At 41.6% G+C, this 21,684-nt stretch overlaps 1 protein-coding gene across 2 annotated transcripts in view; it reads left to right on the forward strand.

Moving 5' to 3' along the window:
* The window catches only part of FMN1 (formin 1), a 471,169-nt gene that overhangs the window by 112,213 nt on the left and 337,272 nt on the right, over window positions 1-21,684 (forward strand). For both annotated transcript variants that reach the window (XM_012556758.2, XM_004380593.2), the window contains one exon: window positions 1,808-1,925. In XM_012556758.2, coding sequence (XP_012412212.1) covers window positions 1,808-1,925 — 118 coding nt within the window. The remainder of the gene's footprint in view (window positions 1-1,807; window positions 1,926-21,684) is intronic.

Consider the following 21,684-nt stretch of genomic DNA (forward strand, 5'->3'; position numbering starts at 1 on the left):
GTAGAACTGGGTCTTGCATTTTGTCATAAAACACGATGTTGCGATATTTCTTCTCAGGTTGTCTGGGAAAGTGAATCCCAGTTACCTGTTGTTAGCAACCCTCTTTTGGGTAAAAGATGATTATGTTGGAATTGAATTGAGCTTGTAAGGAGTGTGGAATCGCACACAAGTGTTTTCTTTTCATATTCTTCTGCATTGATATAGAGGGGTAAAAGGAAAGAAGTACAGGTGGGAAAGGGGAAGTGCCCCTCTGGGTGTAAACGCTGATAGTAAATGTTCTTATAAAAACTAAGCAGCATGAGGAAGCAATGTAATATGGAAGTATGACCCAGATTTACAGCGATTTCCCCACCACTTCATTACACCTCTGTTAAAACTTTATTTTTCCTTTGAATGTCGGCCATTTGGCAAAATATGTGTTCGTGATGTGATTGAAATGCTACATGTTGGTTGGAAGGCATCCTGATTGAGCCCTGGATTTAGAATGATCCCTGGGTTTTAATCCGAACTCTGCCATTTACTGGCTGAGTGACTTTGATCATCTGAGTCTTAGTCTTCTCATCTACAAAATGAGGGAAATAAGGGGCCCTGGTGGCGCAGTGGTTATGAGCTTGGCTGCCAACCAAAAGGTTGACAGTTCAAATCCACCAGGTGCTCCTTGGAAACCCTATGGTGCAGTTCTACTCAGTCCTATACGGTCGCTATGAGTCAGAATCAATTCGATGGCAGCGAGTCATTTTAGGGTGGTTGTGAGGATTAAATGAAGTTAGTACATGGTAAGCAACCAGTTAATGGGAACTAACTGTTATTATTCAAAGAACGCTGGTTCAGGTAATTTGTAAAGACTAGCAAACACCTGTCCAGTAGATAGTAAATGTTCATAAGAACAATGGATAGAATTTCTTGTTTAATATCGACTTAGTGTAAGATTGTCATTTTCTTTTGTATATGTAAGTTAATATATTCAGTTAAAGGAGCCCTGGTGGTACAGTGGTTAAGTATTTGGCTACTAACCAAAAGGTCAACAGTTCATATCCACCAGCTGCTCCTTGGAAACCCTATGGAGCAGTTCTACTGCGTCCTGTAGGGTGGCCATAAGTCAGAAATGACTCGATGACAACAGATTTTTGGTTTTATTTAGTTAAAACATTAAAAATTGCAAAACCTTTGGAAAAACTGTCTTGAGTGTTGGCTAAAACAATAAAAATAAAAAATCTAAGCTAAACACAATATATATATAGTATTATCCTAGTTATCAATATCAACTCCCATAAAAAACAACTTGAATACAACATCTATCTCATTTGTATTTTATAGGGGAAAAAAAAAAAACCCTGAAATTACAAGTGTGGAGTGCTTGGAGAAGTATGTCTTGGCCTATAACTAATGTTCATGGAGAATGGAAAATTAGTCTTATGCTATAATGAACCTTGAAGTTGTTTGGGATACATTATAAACATTCCTCTAAATATACCTGAGTGTGGTACATTTATATCTGTATCTTCAGATCACAGTGAGTTTGTGATTCTTAACAGTTATATGATAAAAATCATCTGTTAAGTGTTGTGTAGTGCTTAACTTTGAGTTGTTTTTGGCGTTGACCCCGATTGATAAGTTGTCCATTTCTGGAAAAGGGTCACACTGTAATAAGGCATTGTCTCGGTTACAGTGAATGAGAGTCATGTGCAGCTGGCTGGCCGTTAACATTCATTTTAGAATTAGAGTCCACGTGTTTGTTTTCAGTAATTCATTGGCTCTGGCCGCATTTCATTTAACTTATGCTTTTCTTTGCCCGTTTTTTCAACAGCCAGACCAGAGCCCCACAGAGCAGGACGACAGGACTCCTGGCCGACTCCAGGCTGTCTGGCCACCCCCAAAGACAAAAGACACAGAAGAAAAAGTGGGATTGAAGTACACTGAAGCAGGTAAAGTGAAAGGAAGCCAGGTACCCGGGACTGAATCTCTTGCTGTAATGGCCTTTAGTCCTAGTTCAGTAGACTCTCAGAATTTGGGTTTTGTTTCCTTATAAAACGCAATGCTGAAGGCTTTTCTTTTTGGTTTTGCTGTTAAGGTGAACCTTACACATGTATCATTAACGAATCTCTCAGAGATGAAAGGTGAATGCAATGGAGTGAATGAAGGAAGGGCCTGTGTGTGTAAAGTAGGAGAACCTTTTGGGAGCTAATGGGCAGGGTAGATTACAAATTCCTTAGGAAGCAGATGCTAGGCCCTCATATAATGTTGATGTGAGCTGGCAGTGTGACTCTCCAGAGCTGTAATCTGATTAGCTGTTGGTCTTTGAGTAATGCTTTTGAGCTAAAGGAACCTTGTGCAGGGTGAATGTACAGATACGGTATCAGTTATTCTTCCACTTTTATTAGACAAAGCTTTATTTAATGCATGGCCAATTTTAAAGCAATCCAACTCCCTGGAAACCTTCCCAGGAACTTTACTTGAATCTGCTTAAGTGGAATGGGGCTTGAGATATTTTTTCTCTTTTAAGTGGAGGGTTCACATGAAGTTAAAAAACTCTGAAGAGTGAAGCGGGTGGATGTATCTTGATTTCATGTGTATCATTGAAACTTTTTTCGCTTTTTTTCCTTTTCTTTGAAGATTATCAATAAATGACTTATATTTTGTTGGCTGTCTTAGGTATCTGCCCATATTAAGATCAGTCTATCTGGGTGTCAGAAAACAATTCTTTCTGTTTCTATTCTTTGATAGACATAAGTGAATCAAAGTTCACGTGGTTCAGTAATGTATGACTTTTCTGCATTATTGTCGTATCACTTCAGCGATTGAGAACATGCTAGTTGAATCCTGAGGTGTACAACCTGACCGTTTTCAGCCTCCATTTACACAGTTGCTAACTTAGGACTTTCCAAGACATTAACTACTCCACTGCATTGTTTCTGCAGTGTCTGATTTATCGAATGAAAACACCATATCCTTGATGAAGATGTATCTTTCTCTTCAGTCTTCTTGCCCTCATTTGACTTGCCAGAGTTGAAGTGACTGTGATTGCAGTATGAGGTGACATACTAAGTAATTGTTGTCTTGGTCTGGCTTAGTTTGAATGATTAAAAGTACTGAAGTATAGTTTAATAAAAAACCAGAATCCTGTGAATTCTTAATTCCTAATTATGTTAGTGACCTTAGTCTTGTCCCTACTGGTATATCATAGCTGTCTTCCTTGTAATGATGGGCATTGGCTGAGTAGAGAATGAAATGATTTTATGTTTAATTATAAATGGTTTTACAATTAACTTCAGGTAATAATGGGGCATTGTGGTTAACGAGCTCAGCTGCTGACTGAAAGATTGGAGGTTCAAGTCCACCTAGAGACACCTGGGAAGAAAGGCTGTTGATCTACTTCCGAAAAATCAGCCACTGAAAATCCTATGAACCCGTTTCTACTCTGACACACACGGGGTTGCCATGAGTTGAAATCAATTCAGCAGTAACTGGTTTTTTATACCTCTTCGTAGATTCTGTCATCTCTCCTTCTGTCTTCTGTTACCAGAGCTTCAGAGGAGCACGTTAGTTTACCTCGACTTCCGCAGTCTATTTTTTAAGTAATGAAATGTGTCCCCAGAGCTTTCTAAGGTCTAGGATGAGATGGGAACAGGGAGGGAGACAGTAAAGCTTCTCTTGGGTGGGCTGTGAAGGCACTTACACAGTGAGCAGGCCGGCCATTGTCCAGAGACAGCAGCTGGCTCTCCGGCCAGTCCCCTTGGCTTGACAGGACCGTGACACGCATCGCATGCTCCTGGGTCTGGTGCTCACCTTCTTGAGAGCTTTTTAAGTGCTCAGTACTCTGTTAACACACTTTGGGGGTACTAAAAAGAACAAGACAGCCCATGCCTAGAAGAGACTCATTTTTATCCTGTTATTTGAAACCAGTGTGGGTTACCTTATTATTTTTTGCTCATTTTGAGGAAGTCGGCAGTATCTCTGGTTTTCTAAAACTTGGTTGTTCAGAAAACTGGAGTCTTGTAAGTATTTGGCTTGTAATTTAACACAGTGTCATATTTTCATTGGCTTTCCTGTCTGAGGGAGACAGAGAATTTGCCACTCTGTTGGGAACAGAGATGGAGAAATTAATTAAATTCAAGATACCTCAAGGTGTCTTAGTTATCTAGTGCTGCGCTAACAGAAATACCACAAGTGGGTGGCTTTAACAAAGAGAAATTTATTCTCTCACAGTCTAGTAGGCTAGAAATCCAAATTCAGGGTGTCAGCTCCAGGGGAAGGCTTTCTCTCTAGGTGGGCTCTGGAGGAAGGTCCTCATCATCAGTCTTTCTCCGGACTAGCAGCTTCTCTGCACAGGAACTTCGGGTCCAAAGGACACACTCAGCTCCTGGTGCTGCTTTCTTGGTGGTTTGAGGTCCCCCCTTTCTGCTTGCTTCCCTTTCCTTTTATCTCTTGTAAGATAAAAGGTGGTGCAGGCCACACCCCAGGGAAACTCCATTTACATTGGATTAGGGATGTGACCTTAGTAAGAATGTTACAATCCCACCCTAATCCTGTTTAACCTAAAATTGCAATCACAAAATGGAGGGCAACCGCACACTACTGGGAATGAAGGCCTAGCCAAATTGATACACACATTTTTGGGGGTACATAATTCAAGCCGTGACGGTGTCTGAAGTTCTGTGTGTCTGAAGTCTTGTGTTTTCACATCCTCTGTGCGCCTTACTTTTTCTTGGAGCGTGTTACCTGTTAAGTCAGTGACATGGGGGTCTGGACTCTAGCATGCAGGTGTCGAGTGTGCTGTTGGCGTCCATGCCCAGTCCGTGGCCAGCCTGGATTGGCGGCACTGTGTCTCTTCATCATGAGCCTCCCCTTCCCCCACTCTCCTTGTGCTGCCCTCAGCCGCCTTGGGCTTATCACTGCTTGGGTTTTCTTTTATTCAGAACTTATCATTTGATACTGAAGAGAGCGCTGAGGGGAGGAAGCAGTGCCCAGGCACTCAGAACTTCCGAGGGAGGCTGGGCAGTATGGCGGCTGCCTGGCAGGAGCTGTGGCCTTCAGGAGAGGGACGCAGCCCATCTGTGGTGACCTGGTGGGGAGGGCACTGGGGGGATAAATCCCCTCTTTCCTCCATTTCTCTGGTCTCCTTCCCGTGCTCCCATTGGCCAAAGCACAATTATAAGTTAATTTGACAATTGAGAACTTTAAGATGCTTAGTATTTCTACCTAGGAACATGTCTTATCAAACTATTCATTCAGATTTTCTTATATGCCCTTCAGTGACTTAAAAAAAATGTTATATGTATATATACATATATAAGTTAAGTATATATAAAAATGTGTGTTTATATATAGTGTATGCTTGCTTCTAAGTATAGTCCCAAGCATATTATTTTTTAAAAATAAGTACATGATATGACTTTCTTTCCTGTGATTTGTTTCTTTTCTTCCATAAGTTCTAAGAGTATTCCTAAGAATCTAGTGACTCAAGCATAGTGGGTTTGCTACAGCTGATTTTCCTCCAAAGGCCAGGACTTGACTGAGTGACAAACATGTTTGGACTGACTGATGACCTTAGCGGGTACCTTCCCCTGTCTTCTTCTGGCTAATGATTTTTCAGGATCCTGGGTGGCGCAAATGGTTAAGTGCTTGGCTGCTAATTGAAAGGTTGGTGGTTGGAACCCACCCAGCCACTCTGTGGGAGAAAGACTTGGTGATCTGCTTCCATAAAGATTACAGTCAAGAAAACCCTGTGGGCAGTTCTACTCCATACATGGGGTCGCTTTGTGTCAAAAACGACTCGCTGGCACCTAGCAATGATTCTTAATATTTTGAGACGCCTTGGAAAATCTGTTGATGATAGAAAGCGACAGAAGAAAACGCTGCAGGTAATTTTGTGTATGTTTCAGACCTTCCTCCCCTACCCGGCAACTGTCTGTGGACCCCCTGGTTCAGATGAAGAGCCCCTGTTCCAAACACTCAGCCCATCACTTGGGCTTCTGTTTCCTGTTCACCTCGTATTTCGTACTATGACAGATCGCCTGAAATTTCTCATTATCTGTTCAGAAATTTAAAAATATATATTGTCGTGGTATGTGCCTCAGAATCCTGACGGGAAATGAGATTAATGTTTGCGGGATTAAAACGGTGCTATTTGGGGAACCTGCGGTCACTTAAATTGCCCATGGCATGAGAGAGAAAAAACACAAAGAAGAAAAGCTCTCATGTTTTCTGAAGCAAAATAAACTGCATATTTGGTTTCTCTTCCAATGTGCCTCCGGAGATGCTGTCCTCTCCACTTGCACCTCAGAGCTGGCTGGGGCAGGGAGCTGATGACGTGTAGGTTGTCCTGCTGTACGAGGACCATGGCTCCTGTTGGAAAGAGGACCGAGCACAGGGCACCGTGGTTATTGTGAGTGGGACGTCTCCTGGGGCTTACTCACCCCACCAGAACCTTGGAGCACCTCGGAAACGTCCCTACTTAGAGTATTTTGAATTGGGATAGAGAAATAACCATCCCTCAGTTTAGTAAGGGTCCACCTACATTCTGGTTTGTTTCTAACTCGGATTCCTTTCATTGCAGAGTCATAGAGCTGTTCACCACGCTTCCTGGTGACTCAGACAGCCTTGCTTCACCAGCCAGGCAGAGCTATAAATATCTCAGGCTATTTCATTACCCTCCTGTACTCTGAGTGTTAATTCCTCCATTCATAGCTAACAGGCTGCATTAGCTGTGAATGAATTTACCTTTAGAGCCACGCGTCCAGATGAGTTATCCTAAGTGTCCTCTTTCATAGTCTAGGCAGTGGGCATGTTCAGTATGTATTTAGATCTTTGTGACAAGCTGCCATCACTGCATGGAGTAATGGTGATAGACCAGAAGGAGGAATCTACAGAGATTAAAGACCAGGAGAACCTGGTATCTTGGCGTAGAAAGAGTAATATTGGGCAACTGGAGGACAAGTGACTGTGCTAAGCCTGGCTTACTATCTCGCTGGAAGCTGTAGAGACGGGCAGATTGACTCCACCTGTACACATGGGGGCTAACGCTTGACATTAAGGAGAGGGAGTCCCATTGTGTGTGTAGATCAGCAACTCAGGAATCACATAGTTGGTTCAGGGAAATGTTGGTAAAGATCTTTGGCACACGGGAGTAGAACCAAGAGATTAAAACAGAGAGTCTGGATTTGTAGAATATTAAAAATATGGAGCAGTGGAGAGTGATGGATTTTTTCCTGCCTATATACTGTTATTTAAAGATCCAGCAAGAAAAACACAGGGGGGCAGGAGCATTTACGAATTACACTGGTTATAAAAAATGACAGGACCTGAGTGAGTCAAATCTGAGTAACAAAGGAGAGCATACGAGGCTCGCTGGACACATCTGCAGAAATTGACTTGGTCATTTAATGCTGCTGTTTTGACCCCCCCGTATAAAAAAATCAAAGAAGGGAGTTCTAATGATATTTTTAATACTCTGGAGGCTCACTTAAGTAATTTAAAGCAAGTAAAAATATTTCTGGTCTGAGGAGTCTTACAAAGTTCAGATGGGGCTTATTCACTTAACATCTGCTGAGCCACAGCTTCTCTGCTAAAATGCGTGATCCACCATAGGCCTGAGTTTAAGTCAACATGGACAAACGTTTGTATTTTAATTCTTGTATATTTTAGTGAGGAGCCCTGGTGGTGAAGTGGTTAACTGTCAGCTGCTAACCGAAAGGTCGGTAGTTCAAATCCACCAGCCACTCTGTGGGAGAAAAACGTGACAGTCTCCTTCAGTAAAGATTACAGCCTTAGAAACCCTACGGAGCAGTTCTGCCCTGTCCTGTAGGGTCGCTCTGAGTCAGAATCGACTCGACAGCAATGGCTTATATTTTAGTAGTTTTATTGTGTCTTAAAGAAAATAAAACCAGCCCATCAAATCCACTTTGGGGTCTCTCCTTAGGGAGATGAGAATGAGGTTTGATACGCCATAGCCTATGCCACATTTTTTAAGGAGCCCTGGTGATGCAGTGGTTAAGCACTCTGCTGCTAAGCTTAAGGTCAGTGGTTCAAACTCACCAGATGCTCCGAGGGGGAAAGATGTGGCATTCTGCTTCCCTAAAGATTTACAGCCTTGGAAACCCTATGGGGCAGTTCTGCTCTGTCCTATAGGGTCGCTCTGCTATGAGTTGGAATCAACTCGATAGCAGTGGATTTGGTTTGGGGGTGGGGTGGTGCAATGGGTCAGCTCGACTGCTAACCAAAAGGTTGGTGGTTCAAACCCAGCAGTGGTTCTGTGAGAGAAAAGACCTGGCGATCTGCTCCTGTAAAGAGTACAGCCTATGCTTGTCCTCCAGTTGCCCAATATTACTCTTTCTACGCCAAGATACCAGGTTCTCCTGGTCTTTAATCTCTGTAGATTCCTCCTTCTGGTCTATCACCATTACTCCATGCAGTGATGGCAGCTTGTCACAAAGATCTAAATACATACTGAACATGCCCATGGGATAGTCAACATTCTCTGCCAACACCATAATTCAAAGACATCAATTTTTCTTCCGTCTTCCTTGTTCATTGTCCAGCTTTCACATGCATATGAGGCGATTAAAAACCCCATGGCTTGGGTCAGGTGCACCTTAGTCCTCAAAGTGACAGCTGTGCTTTTTAACACTTTAAAGAGGTCTTTTGCAGCAGCATTTGCTGTCCTTCATGAAAACAAAAACAAAAAACCCATTGCTGTCAGGTTGATTCTGACTCATAGTGACCCTATAGGACAGCGTTGAACTGCCATAGAGTTTCCAAGGAGTGCCTGGTGGATTCGAACTGCCAACCTTTTGGTTAGCATCTGTAGCACTTAACCACTATACCACCAGGGTTTCCGTACTGCACCTCAATTCCACTGCCTCTTTAGATCCCTGTGAACAGTTTCTTTTATAGCTTTGCAGACTGTTTTAGATGCATTGGAGCATACATGTACACAAAATGGCCTATCAGACATGCTCTTTGCACATACAGGCCATACTGTACATACAGCCCTGAAATAAGCTTCTTTTTTTAACCATATATCAGACACCTTTCTATGTCAGTACCTGCAGAGCTATCCCATTCTGTCCCATTCCTTTTAATGGATGCATAGTGTTCCTTAAAGTAATAACTATAACTTATTGAACTCTTCTATTATTGATGGACGTTTTCATCATTTCAGAATTTTCACTCCTGCGAACAAATGCTGTAATGAAATTCTCATACTTTTTGTACATCTGTTTTGGCCACGCGTATGAGTAGGTTTATAGGACAGAAGCAGAATTGCCGTGTTAGAATCCTTGTCCATTTTAACTGCTGGTAGATACTACACAGTTGTCCTCCCAGAATACTGAATCGGTTGATACTAAATCAAAAGGAGAATGCCTTCTCCTCACACTTCACCAGCAGTCATTAAATTTCTGCCTATCAGGATGGGTAGAAAACTGACATACATACTATTGTTTCTAATTCGTATTTCTCTGATACTGGTGGTTATCGACCATTTGGGTTCCTTCTTTTGTGACTTGCTTTTCGGTGTTCTTTGCCCTTTTTGGGTTTTTTTCCCCTTACTTTTTGAAGGAACTCTTTATATATTAAGGAAATTAGTCCTTTGACTGTTGTGTATGTTGCAAAACAAAGCTTGCTGCGTCTTTAATCTCATGGTGTCATTCTTTATACAGAAGTTTTATGTTTCAGTAGTCAAATCTTTTCCTTCATGGTATCTGGATTTGTTATTTTTTGGTCTTCATGCCTTCTGCAACCTAAACTTTAACAATATGTGTATTTCTAACTAATAAACACACATATCTATGTTTAAGTTTTTATTCTAGCTAGAAATTATTTTTGTATGTGGTGTAGGTAAGGCTGTATTAAAGAGAGGCAATGTCCTGTAATGATTAGAGAGCTTGGACTATGGGCTCCAGTGTCACGGAGTCAAATTTCAGGCTTCGGCAGTTACTGGCTGTGACTCCACCCCAGTTAATTACCTGGAGGTGCTGCAGGTTCCTTATCTGTTTAAAAAACAAAAGGTTGTTGTGAGTATTCAGTGAAATAAGACATTTAAAGAGCCTCACGCAGTGCCTGGAACATGGCAAAACCAAAATAATGTAAGTTGCTATTATTAGTTTTGTTTTGTTTTTTTTCAAATTGATAACCAATTGTCCCAACAACATTTAATAAATAGTTCATTTTTACTCTGTAGATAGGGAATACCAACTCTCTCATATACATATGCCTTTCTATGTGCTAGTCTCTTTCTGCATACTTTACTATTTTCTGTTGATTCGTGTACTTAAACCTTGGGCCAATTCTATATCTTTGCAATTAATGTAGTTTTAAAATTGTGCAAAGGAGGTCTGGTTGTGCAGTGGTTAAGTGCTCGGCTGCCAACTGAAAGGTTGGCGATTCAAACCCATCAGCTGCCAAGATGTAGCAGTCTGCTTCCATAAAGATTGCAGCCTTGGAAACCCCAGTGGGTGCTTCTTTTCTGTCCTTTAGGGTTGCTATGAGTTAGAATCAACTCTATGGCAGCAGATTTGTTTTGGTTTAATCTTTACAGAAGCAGACGGCCACATCTTTCTCCTGCGGCTAGCTAGGACCTCCAAAACAAAGTTGAAAATAGTTTACAATAGACTTCTACTGAAAATGTTTAGTTAATAACCTTTATCAAGTTAGGAAGATTCTTTATACAATTAGACTCCTGAGTGTTTTTAATCACAGAAAAAGGAGGTTGATTTTAACGCTTTAGGGGTATCGTTGTTGAAATGACCAAGTGATTTTCTTGCTAAGTCTGATTATCTAAGTCACTTACATTATAGATTTATTAGGGTGGAGCCATCACTATGTTCTTGAGATACGCCCTATTTGGTCATGATGATGCCCTAGATTTGATTGGCTTATTTTTCTGGTCATTTTCAGTAAGAAAGAGTCTTAGCCAAAAATAATCAACTTTGTGAATTCAGCATAAGGGAAACTACAGGAAACTAAGGGACGTTTTCTGCATCTGAAATAACAAAGTGTGCAGTGTAGTTAGTAGTGGAGCGTTAGATTTGTTAAAATAGAAACAGCAAACATGGTTTTCAGCTCTGTCCTCTGTGCTGTTGTCTGGTGATGTTATGTTTTCTTAAGGCTAAGACTCCTTCAGTGTGCCACCATTGAAGATAAGCAGAAGTGAATTTTGATCAAAAGCTACCATTGTGTGTTGGGCTGCATGGCACGGCTAGGGTGACCCCTAGGGGATTTCCTTTGACTTAGTTAGAACACATGTTGCATCTTGTGTTACCGTCTTAGAAGTTGCAGGTAAATAAATGGCCGTGATATCAGTTACTGATGCTCCTGGATCAGGTCTCTTATTTAGTAACACCTAGCACATTCCTAGTGTCTGATTCATTGGTGCTGTTATTAATTCACTATTACAGATACCGAAGTATTCATTAATTCATTTAGCAGATATATACTGAGCATCTCCTCTGCTTGTGTGATAGATACTTGGGATATAGAGATTAAGAAGACAAGGTCATTGTACTCAAGTAGCTCAGGTTTGGGAGGGTGAGGGGAAGGTGGGAGTTGGCAGAAGGGTAGAGTTGGGGAGATGTGAAATGTACACAGAAAAGTGCAATAAAAAATTCTAGATGCTCTTATTAAAAAAAAAAAAAAAACACTGCTGTGGAGTCAATTCCAACTCATAGCGACCCTATAGGACAGAGTAGAATTGCCCCATAGGGTTTCCTAGGAGCGGATTTGAACTGCTGACTTTTGGTTAGCAGCCGAGCCGTTTAACCACTGCGCCCCTAGGGCTCCGTTAAACCCGTTGTGTTGATTCCGACTTATAGTGACCCTGTGTAGCATATAGTGGATCACAAAGGAGGGTGTCGTCAGTCCTACCTGGAGTGATTAGGACAGACCTCCTGAGCAGCCTTGGAAGACAGCATTAAACTAGGTAAGTCCAGGGGAGGCGAAGAACAGCGAACAGGTAGAGGAAGGAAAGAGCGGGGCTTGTTTGAAGAACTGCAAGTAGTTCATTATGGTTGCATGCAAGAGAGACCAGAGGGATGGAATTGCAAGGGTGATTGGCCTGGAGACTCGAGGAGGCCAGGTCTTGTAGGGACGGGGGCTGCGTGGCAGGCCATGCTAAGGACCTTGAGCTGTAACAGACAGCGGGGAGCCACTGAAAGGTGTTAGGCAGGGAGTAACAGGACCGGATGCGAGTTTTGTAAGTCTGCTGTAGCGCTGTTGACGATGAATGTGGGTCTGGAAGTGGGTGAATGGTTGCCGTGGGCAAATCTGAAGACCAGTTTGGAGTTCTTTGCAGTGGTCCAGAGGATCGCTGAGGAGAGGCAATCAGTGAGTTCTATTTTATTGTGAACAGATATATTCAGACATCTTTATTATTCATGACACTGCAGGGTAGTGGGAAAAGAGATAATAAAAATCAGTAGATACTTTTTGTTTCATTTTAGTTGATGCCTCATACCTCTTCTCTTGCTAAACCTATTGTCAGGGCTATTAGAAGAATAAAATGAAATACTTTACATTTAAACTCATTTCATTGCCATGCCTGGATGAATGTATGACTCAATAGTGATATATTATTATTTTTACAGGTTATGCAGTTCTTGAATAAAACATGTTTGGCTCTAGGTTGATTTGCCTCAGATGGACTCATTCACATAAACCGCTGTCTAAAACCAAATCACCTCAAATTTAATTTGCTCAATAACCCCTTTCTATTTTTAACAGTAATTAATTATCGTATTTATAACACTTAGGCTTCATTGCTTATAGATTCAGTGACCCCCTGCCATTCCACCAGGGTCCCTTCATGATGAGCCACCATACCTTCTGAGGGCATCAACTGTCCCATCAAACCAATAAAATCAATTACATATACCTCTCAAACTTGGTAAATTTTTTGCCTCTGCCTTTTCATCTTCCAAATTCTACCCATCTTTTCCTCAGCTCCAGTTTTGCTTCCATTAATAAAAGTTTTGACCATCCCATCCTCATGAGCTTTTCTGAATTTCGTTGCCCATCAGACACAGCTGTGTGATAGCTCTTCTATTGTTGAATTGTTCTCCAAATCTTACATTGCTTAACTTTTTATATGTCTTATTCCCTCAATGCAGTCCTTCTCAATCTTTAGTGAGAGGGGGATAAAACCTGGGAAGCCTGCTATACTTCAAATACCTTGAATTGTTGTTGTTTTTAGGGGCTGCCGAGTCAGTTCTGACTCATAGTGACCCCGTGTACAACGGAACGAAACGCTGCCCGGTCCTGTGCCATCCTCACAATCGTTGCTGTGTGTGAGCCCATTGTTGCAGCTACTATCAGTCCATCTCGCTGAAGATCTTCCTCTTTTTCACTGACGCCCTTCTCTACCAGGCATGATGTCCTTCTCCAGGGACTGGTCCCTCCTGATAAGATGTCCAAAGTATGCTAGATGAAATCTCACCATCCTCGCTTCTAGGGAGCAGTCGGGCTGTACTTGTACTTCTTCCAAGACAGATTTGTTTGTTCTTCTGGTGGTCCGTAGTATATTCAATATTCTTTGCCAATGCCATAATTCAGAGGCATCAGTTCTTCAGTCTTCCTTATTCATTGTCCAGCTTTCGCATACATATAAGGTGATGGAAAATACCATAGCTTGGTGCACCGTAGTCTTGAAAGTGACATCTTTGCTTTTTAACATGTTGAAGAGGTCTTTTGCACTACATCTACCAAATGCAGTACATCATTTGATTTATTTTCTTTTTTTAATTGTATTGTGTTTTAGGTGAAAGTTTACAGTGCAAATTAGTTTCTCATTCATAAATTTATACACATATTGTTTTGTGACATTCACTGCGCTCCTTGCAATGTGTCAGCACTCTCCCCTTTCCCTTTCAACCCTGAGTTCTCTGTGTCCACTTGTCCAGGTTTCCTGTCCCTTCCTGCCTTCTCATCGTTGCTTTTGGGCAAGTGTTGCCTGTTTGGTCTTGTATACTTGATTGAACTAAGAAGCATGTTCCTTGCACGTGTTATTCTTTGTTTTCTAGGCCTGTCTAATCTTTCGCTGAAAGGTGGATTTCGGGAGTGGCTTCAGTTCTGAGTTAGCAGGGTGTCCAGGGACCATAGTCTCAGGGATTCCTGCAGTCTCTGTCAGACCAGTAAGTCTGGTCTTTTTTTGTGAATTTGAATTTTGTTCTACATTTTTCTCCCACTCTGTCTGAGACTCTATATTGTGATCCCTGTCAGAGCGATCAGTGGTGGTAGCTGGGCACCATCTAGTTCTTCTGGGCTCAGGCTGGTGGAGGCTGTAGTTCATTAGTTCATTAGTCCTTTGGACTAATATTCTCCTTGTGTCTGGTTTTCTTCATTCTTCTTTGCTCTGAACATGATGGCACTAATAGGTGTATGTTAGCTGGCTGCTCACAGGCTTTTAAGACCCCAGACGCTACTCACAAAAGTAGGATGTAGAACATTTTCTTTATGAACTATGTTATTGCAGTTGACCTAGATGTCTCCTGAAACCATGGTCCCCAGCTCTCAGCCCCGGTAACTTGGTCCCTCAGGGTGTTTGGATGTGTCTAGGAAGCTTCTGTGGCTTTGCCTTGGTCAAGTTGTACTGACTTTCCCTATATTTGTCATTTGATTTCTTGACGGCTGCTTCCATGGGTGTTGATTGTGGATCCAAGTAAAATGAAGTACTTGGTAACTTCAGTATTTTCTCCATTTATCATGATGTTGCTTATTGGTCCAGTTGTGAGAATTTTTGTTTTCTTTATGTTGAGGTGTAATCCATACTGAAGGCTGTGGTCTTTGATCGTCATCAGTAAGTACTTCAGGTCCTCTTCACTTTCAGCAAGCAAGGTTGTGTCATCTGCATAGCACAGGTTGTTAATGAGTCTTCCTCCAATCCTGATGCCCTGCTTCTTCATATAGTCCACTTCTCAGATTATTTGCTCAGCATACAGATTGAATAAGTATGATGAAGGGATACAACCCTGACACACACCTTTCCTGATTTTAAACCACGCTGTATCCCCTTGTTCTGTTCAAATGACTGCCTTTTGGTCTATGAACAGGTTCCTCATGAGCACAATTAAGTGTTCTGGAATTCCCATTCTTAGCAATATCATCCATAATTTGTTATGATCCACACAATTGTATGCCTTTGCATAGTCAATAAAACACAGGTAAACATCTTTCTGGTATTCTCTGCTTTTAGCCAAGATCCAGCTGACATCAGCAGTGATTATCCCTGGTTCCACATCCTCTTCTAAATTCGCTTTGCATTTCTGGCAGTTTTCTGCCGATGTACTGCTGCAACCATTTCTGAATGATCTTCAGCAAAATTTTATTTGCATGTGATATCAGTGATATTGTTCGACAATTTCTGCATTCTTTTGGATCACCTTTCTTTGGAGTGGGCACAGATATGGGTCTCTTCCAGTCAGTTGGCCAGGTAGCTGTCTTCCAAATTTCTTGGCATAGACGAGTGAGCACTTCAGTGTTGCATCCATTTGTTGAAACATGTCCAGAGTATGTGAGATGAAGTCTCACCATCCTCACTTCTAAGGAGTGTTCTGGCTGTACTTCTTCCAAGACAGACTGGGGTCCATGAATCTGCCTTTTTGACAACATGCCCAGGTATTTTGGATGCACACTGAAACTCTGAGAACTGGAACTCAACGGGACTGCCTTGTTCTTCTAGGTCTCGCAAGTTTTCACCTACGGCAGGGTGCAGTCTTACCACTTTTCATTGCTTGTTTTAGTGGAAAATATTTGAATTTTCCTTCTCTGACAGGTTTCCACCAAACACAGGAGCCAGCTTTCACAGGTTTTACTGTAATTGGGTTCCAGGTCAGCAGGCTTCAAACTGAGGGACACAGAGCGACCTTTCAGTGAGTACAGTGGAGGCATGGATAATTTTGATCGAGTTAATGTTCATCCTCAGCTTCTGTTAGTACTCTTAATTCAAATGAAGTTTTACACCCAGTTTACAAAGGGAGGACCTGAGTCTTACCCGTCCCTGATCTTGCCATGGTATCTTGCTCAGTTTTAAAAATCCCCGGTATGCCAAAGAAAGGATAATTCCTAATAATGGTATCTGGGACACCTTTTTATTAGAGCACCAAAACCCTATCCTGTCCATTTTCGTGAGAGATACATTTTAAATAAAATTTAAATATTTGTGATTAATAATTATAAACTTTTAATGTATTGTTTTCATAGATTGTTGTTGTTATTATGTGCCGTTGAGTCGGTTCCAACTCATAGTGACCCTATAGGCCGGAGTAGAACTGCTCTGTAGTGTTTCCAAGGAGCGGCTGGTAGATTCGATCTGCTGACCTTTTGGTTAGCAGCCAAGCTCTTAACCACTGCGCCACTAGGGTTCCTTTCGTAGATTAGGTACTAATAAAAATAGTTGTGATAACTCAGTCCAGAAGTAAGAGTAACACTAAAATTTTCATGATCATGGGGAATTTTAAAAAATCAAATTATTCTTATATTTGTGTTGCATGGGAAATATGAGAGGTGATTAATAAAAAGCATATATTACTCTATGACAAAGTATGTGAGAAAATGAAATTGAAATAAGCCTTAAAAGATAAAAAGGAACTGTGTAAAACTTCCGCATGTTAAAGCAGAGTTTATGTTTTTACCTTTTTAACAAAAATAAATGAATAACACTGGGTGGCAAATCATGATGTTAGATTCCATTAGCTCCTTTTTAAGAGTGACATAATAGTTTTATTTTAACATAACAGTATTCATCAGTGTCTCAGAATTTATCCCTTGCGACTCTTTAAACTTGTAATGAAACATTTTAGAGGTCAGTTTAAAAATGTGTGAAGAGTATGTTTTTTTTTAGAAAAGTGTCAGTGAGTTGCATGAGCAGGAGAGGCAGTGCTAGTTCACACCTTGAAAAATGCTGTGTCAGGGACACCTGTGGCCATGTTAAAATGTAACTTACTGGATCTCACCCAAAAATGGTAACGTGCATGATGATAGACATTTTTGGCGCCGTTTTTATGTGCCAAAGCAAGTGAAAGTGGCTGCTTCCTTCCTACAGACATGTCAGTTCTGTTTCTCTTTCCTGAGGGCAGAGTTCCTTTCACTTGGTGGCTGGCTGCCTGGTTTTCATTGGTTTTGACTGGAGCCTAAGGTTACAGGGGACCCAGCCAAGTTCCTCAAGTATGAGCACGCTCAGACAACTCACTCCCCTCGCCTCGCCTGCCCCACACCTGTGCCGCCAGCACCAGCCTTCACAGCCTCTCAGAGAAGAATCTTTCAGACTCCCTCCCGACGCCTCTCCCCAAATTCTGAGCCAGCTGTAGGGTGTTTGAAGCGATGAGGCTGTGCAGGTGAATGGGACACAGACACCTCTCTCCAGCACAAAGAGGTTCTGTCTGGTTGTGCTATACCTGGAGAGCCAGCCAGCATCCCTGCCCAGGTTGTGAGCTCGTCTTCCAGAACAACTCTGAGGCTGGTCTCTGAGAGGTCGGCAAGAAAGGAGTGCAGTTTCTGTCTAATTTATTTTACTTGTTAATTTTCAGTCGGCATCAGAATTAAAGAAGTCAAGTCTGCTGATGACAACCCTGATAAAAGAGATATGGAAGTACAGCAGAATACCACAGTGGTTATCTTAGAGGGTCGATTTCCTGTTGTTTGCTAAACTGTATGCAGCATGCTTCTATTGCTTTTACAGTTTAAAAATATTTTCTAAATTAAGTTATTCTTTCTGAGAGAGGGGTACTGTGCACTCATAAATGGTACAAGTGGATACTCTGCCGCTTGAACTGTAAGAGAGCTTTTCCGTATCGCACTGACAATAGCAAAAACAATGAATATTGTGTGTTACCCCTGCCACATCCAATGGAAATGAGGCAAAGGATGTATATGGATGAACAATTTAATTTTAATCCTGACTATCATGCTATGGGAACGCTGGTGGCACAGGGGATAAAAGCTTGGCTTCTAACCAAAACATCAGAAGTTTGAATCCATCAGTCACTCCTTGAAAACTCTATGTGGCAACTCTGCTGTGTCCTATAGGTTTGCCATAAGTTGGAACTGACTCGATGGCAACGGGTTTGGTTTGGTTTTGGATCATGCTATGAGTCAGAATTGACTCAATGACAACAGGTTTTTTGGTATAATGCTATGAAGCAGATAATTATTCACATTTTATTGATAAGGATATTGAAACTTAGAGAAGTTATACAGTTTTCCTTGGCTGCAGTATTTGAACCCTGATAGTTGGCTCCAGAACCACCATTTTTCACCGTTAAGCTATACTGACAGATATGTCATTTCACACGTGAGGCCATGCTAGCCCCTTTCAGAATAAATATAGGGACATTTCTGAGGATTAAAATGGGGGTTCACTTTGGAATGCTGTGAAGGAAATAAATATTGGATCTATGTTAATGTAGAATGGATAACACTTTCTGACATTGTGTTCTTCTGTGAAATTGTCGCAAGTGGAGGAAGTGATTCACATAATAGACACTCAACGAATAATTTTGTTTGAAATGTATACATTTATTTAAGAAGTATTGATTGAGTACCTTCTGTGTGCCAGGCTCTGTTCTGGATGTTTGAATTACATAAATGGTTCAAAACAAAAAAGCTCCTGCCCTCAAGAAGCTGACTTTCCAGGGGGCGAATGCAGACAGTAAAGAAATATAGTAAATATCTCCATAGTATGTTAAAACCAAAAACCAAATCAGTTGATGTTGAGTTGATTCTGACTCATGATGATCTCGTGTGTCAGAGCAGAACTGTGATCCCCATAGGGTTTTCAGTGGCTATGATCTTTCAGAAGTAGATTGCCAGGCCTTTCTTTTGAGGTGCAACTGTGTTGGTTTGAATTGCCAACCTTTTGGTTAATAGTCTAGTGCTTAACTGTTGGTGCCACCCAGGGGACTCCGTATAGTACGTTAAAACCAAAAACCAAATCAAACCCGTTGCCGTGGAGTCAATTCTGACTCATAGCAACCCTAGAGGACAGAGTGGAACTGCCCCATAGGGTTTCCAAGGTATAGCTGGTGGATTCATACTGCTGACCTTTTGGTTAGCAGCTGAGTATGTTAGATAGTGATAAATGCTATGGAAAAGAAATTTAAAAGAGGATAAGGGGGATTAGTAGGACAGGTTGTAGTTTTATAGGGTGGTTAAGGCAGGCCTCATTGAGAAGGCGATGCTTGAGTAAAGACTGGAAAGAGATAAGGGAATTCAGGAAGACGGAACAGCCAATGCAAAGGCCTTAAGTACAGAGTGAGTGCGGGGTGCTCCGAATAACTGGAGTGGTTAAGCAGTTATTAAGGGAGAGAGTTCCAGGAGGCAGGGTCGAGAAGTTACGTAGAGCCAGAGGTACTTCACCAGGGTCTATGGATCTCCCAGGAGTTCATTTATAGAATTCATGGGTCTGTTAATTTGGATGGGAAATACTTCACTTTTATATTTAATAACATCTAACTGAAATTTAACATTTCCTACAATTTTGAATGTAGACAACAAACCTCAGTAATTTAACAGAACCTATGACCTTGTCATCAACACATGTCGCAGATATCATATCACATTATATTTGTTCCAGGTTATCTTGAAATATCATTTGTGTTCATCATCACTTCAAAATTATGTTAGTTATTAGACCTGCCACTAGATCTTGTTATTTAGTGGGCTAATAAGGAAGTATATATATTACTGTATCACAATTAAAATATTTTGACAACTGAGTTAAAAAAAAAAAAGGTTTCCTCTGCAGTCCATTGTTTTTTTTTTTTATTTTGCCAAGTTAGAAACATTGTGAGAAGGGATTCGTGACACAGAAAAGATGAAGGAACCCTCTAGAGCATTGTAGGCCAGTGTAGGATGTTGTAGAACTTGGCTTTGTACTCAGTGAAATGAAGAGCTATTAGAGAATTTTGAGCAGAAATGTGACATGGTTTATCTTGGTGTTTGGAAAGGCTCACTCTAGCTGCCGTGTTGAAATATAGACTGGGCGGGTGGATGCAGTGTCATCAGGAGAACCAGTTGTTACGGAGATCCAGGGAAACGATTGTAGTTGCACAAGAGACGGTAGCTTGAACTAGGGCGGTAGTGATGGAGGCAGTGAAAGGTAATCAGATTGGGTTTAGTGTGGAGGTAGAGCCATTGGGATTTCCTGACAGATTGGATGTGAGGGAGAAAAGTCAGGGATGACTTCAGGGTGTATGACCAGAGCAATGGAAGCGTGGAATTGCCAGAGAAGGAAGAGACTGTGGCGAGAGTTGTTTGTAAGGAGAAGCTCATGCATTGTTTCTGATACATTAAACATAGCAATGTCAATTTGACCAGCAAGAAGAAATGTTGAATAGGCATTTAGGTGTTTGAGTGTGGAGTTTGGGAAGAGGGCTTCTGAGGTGTAGATGTGCATTTGGGAGTCATCTGCACATGTAAAAGTTGGTATGTAAAACTTTGGGACTACATGAGGTGGTGAGTGTAGATATAGAAGTGGAACCAGGACTGACCTGGGGAACTCCCAACAGGAAGAGAATGGAGCAAAGAGGAGCAATCAGCAAAGTAAACTGAGAAAGCACGTCCAGTAGGAGGAAAACCAAGAGATTGTGGAGTCCTGGATACCAAATGTTGGGTGGAGGCTGGTGGAGGCTGGTGGTGGCACAGTGGTTAAGTGATATGGCTGTTAACCAAAAGGTTGGCAGTTCAAATCCACCAGCGGCTCCTTGGAAACCCTGTGGGGCAGTTCTACTCTGTCTTCTAGGGTTGCTATGGGTCGAAATCACCCGACAGCAACAGGTTTGGTTTTGTTTTTTTTGGGATGCCAAATGAAGAAAGTGTGTCAAGGAAGGAGGGAGTGATTTACTGTCCCAAATGATAGAGCAAGTAGAGAAAGGACAGAGGATTGACCACTGAATTTAGAAGCATGGAGGATATTGGTGATCTTCATACTGGAGTATACTGGTGATCTTCATACTGGAGGATACTGGTGATCTTCATACTGGAGGATACTGGTGATCTTCATACTGGAGGATATTGGTGCAGTGGTGTGGGTAAAAATATAATTTGGAGTGGGCTTAAGAGAGAATGAGAATTTCAGATAACTTTTTTGAGGAGTTTTGCTTTAAAAAGAGAACAGAAAAATGGAATGGTAGCTGGTGGTGCAGATGGGATCTAAAGAAAGATTTTGTTTTGTTCTAATTAAGATGGAAAAATAACAGCGTTTTTGTATGCCAGAGAGGAGGCCCAGAAGAAAGGGAAAATTTGATGAAGTTGAGACAGATGGGAATCTTGTGTCCTAGAAGAAAGGTTGGCTTTGATTGTACGGAAAGTTATCTGTAGTAATAGGTCCAAGGGGAGAGAATGTGGGTATTGATGTTGGTTGGGAAGAGGATGGGATGTGTCATGGATTGAATTGTGTCACCCAAAAATATCTGTCAACTTGGCTGGGTCACGATTCCCAGTATTATATAACTGTGTACCATTTTGTAATCTGATGTGATTTCCTTATGTGTTGTAAATTCAATCACCATGATTTAATAACATGGATTAGCGACAGTTATACTGATGAGGTAGACAAGATTGAATAGTGTCTTAAGCCAGTCTCTTTTGAGATATAAAAGAGAGAAGCGAGCAGAGACACATGGGAACCTCATACCACCAAGAAAGCAGTGCCGGGAGCAGAGCGTGTCCTTTGGACCTGAGGTTCCTGCGCTGAGA

This window comes from Trichechus manatus, unplaced genomic scaffold (genome assembly GCF_000243295.1).
Source record: "Trichechus manatus latirostris isolate Lorelei unplaced genomic scaffold, TriManLat1.0 scaffold00076, whole genome shotgun sequence".
Classification (NCBI taxonomy): Eukaryota; Metazoa; Chordata; class Mammalia; order Sirenia; family Trichechidae; genus Trichechus; species Trichechus manatus.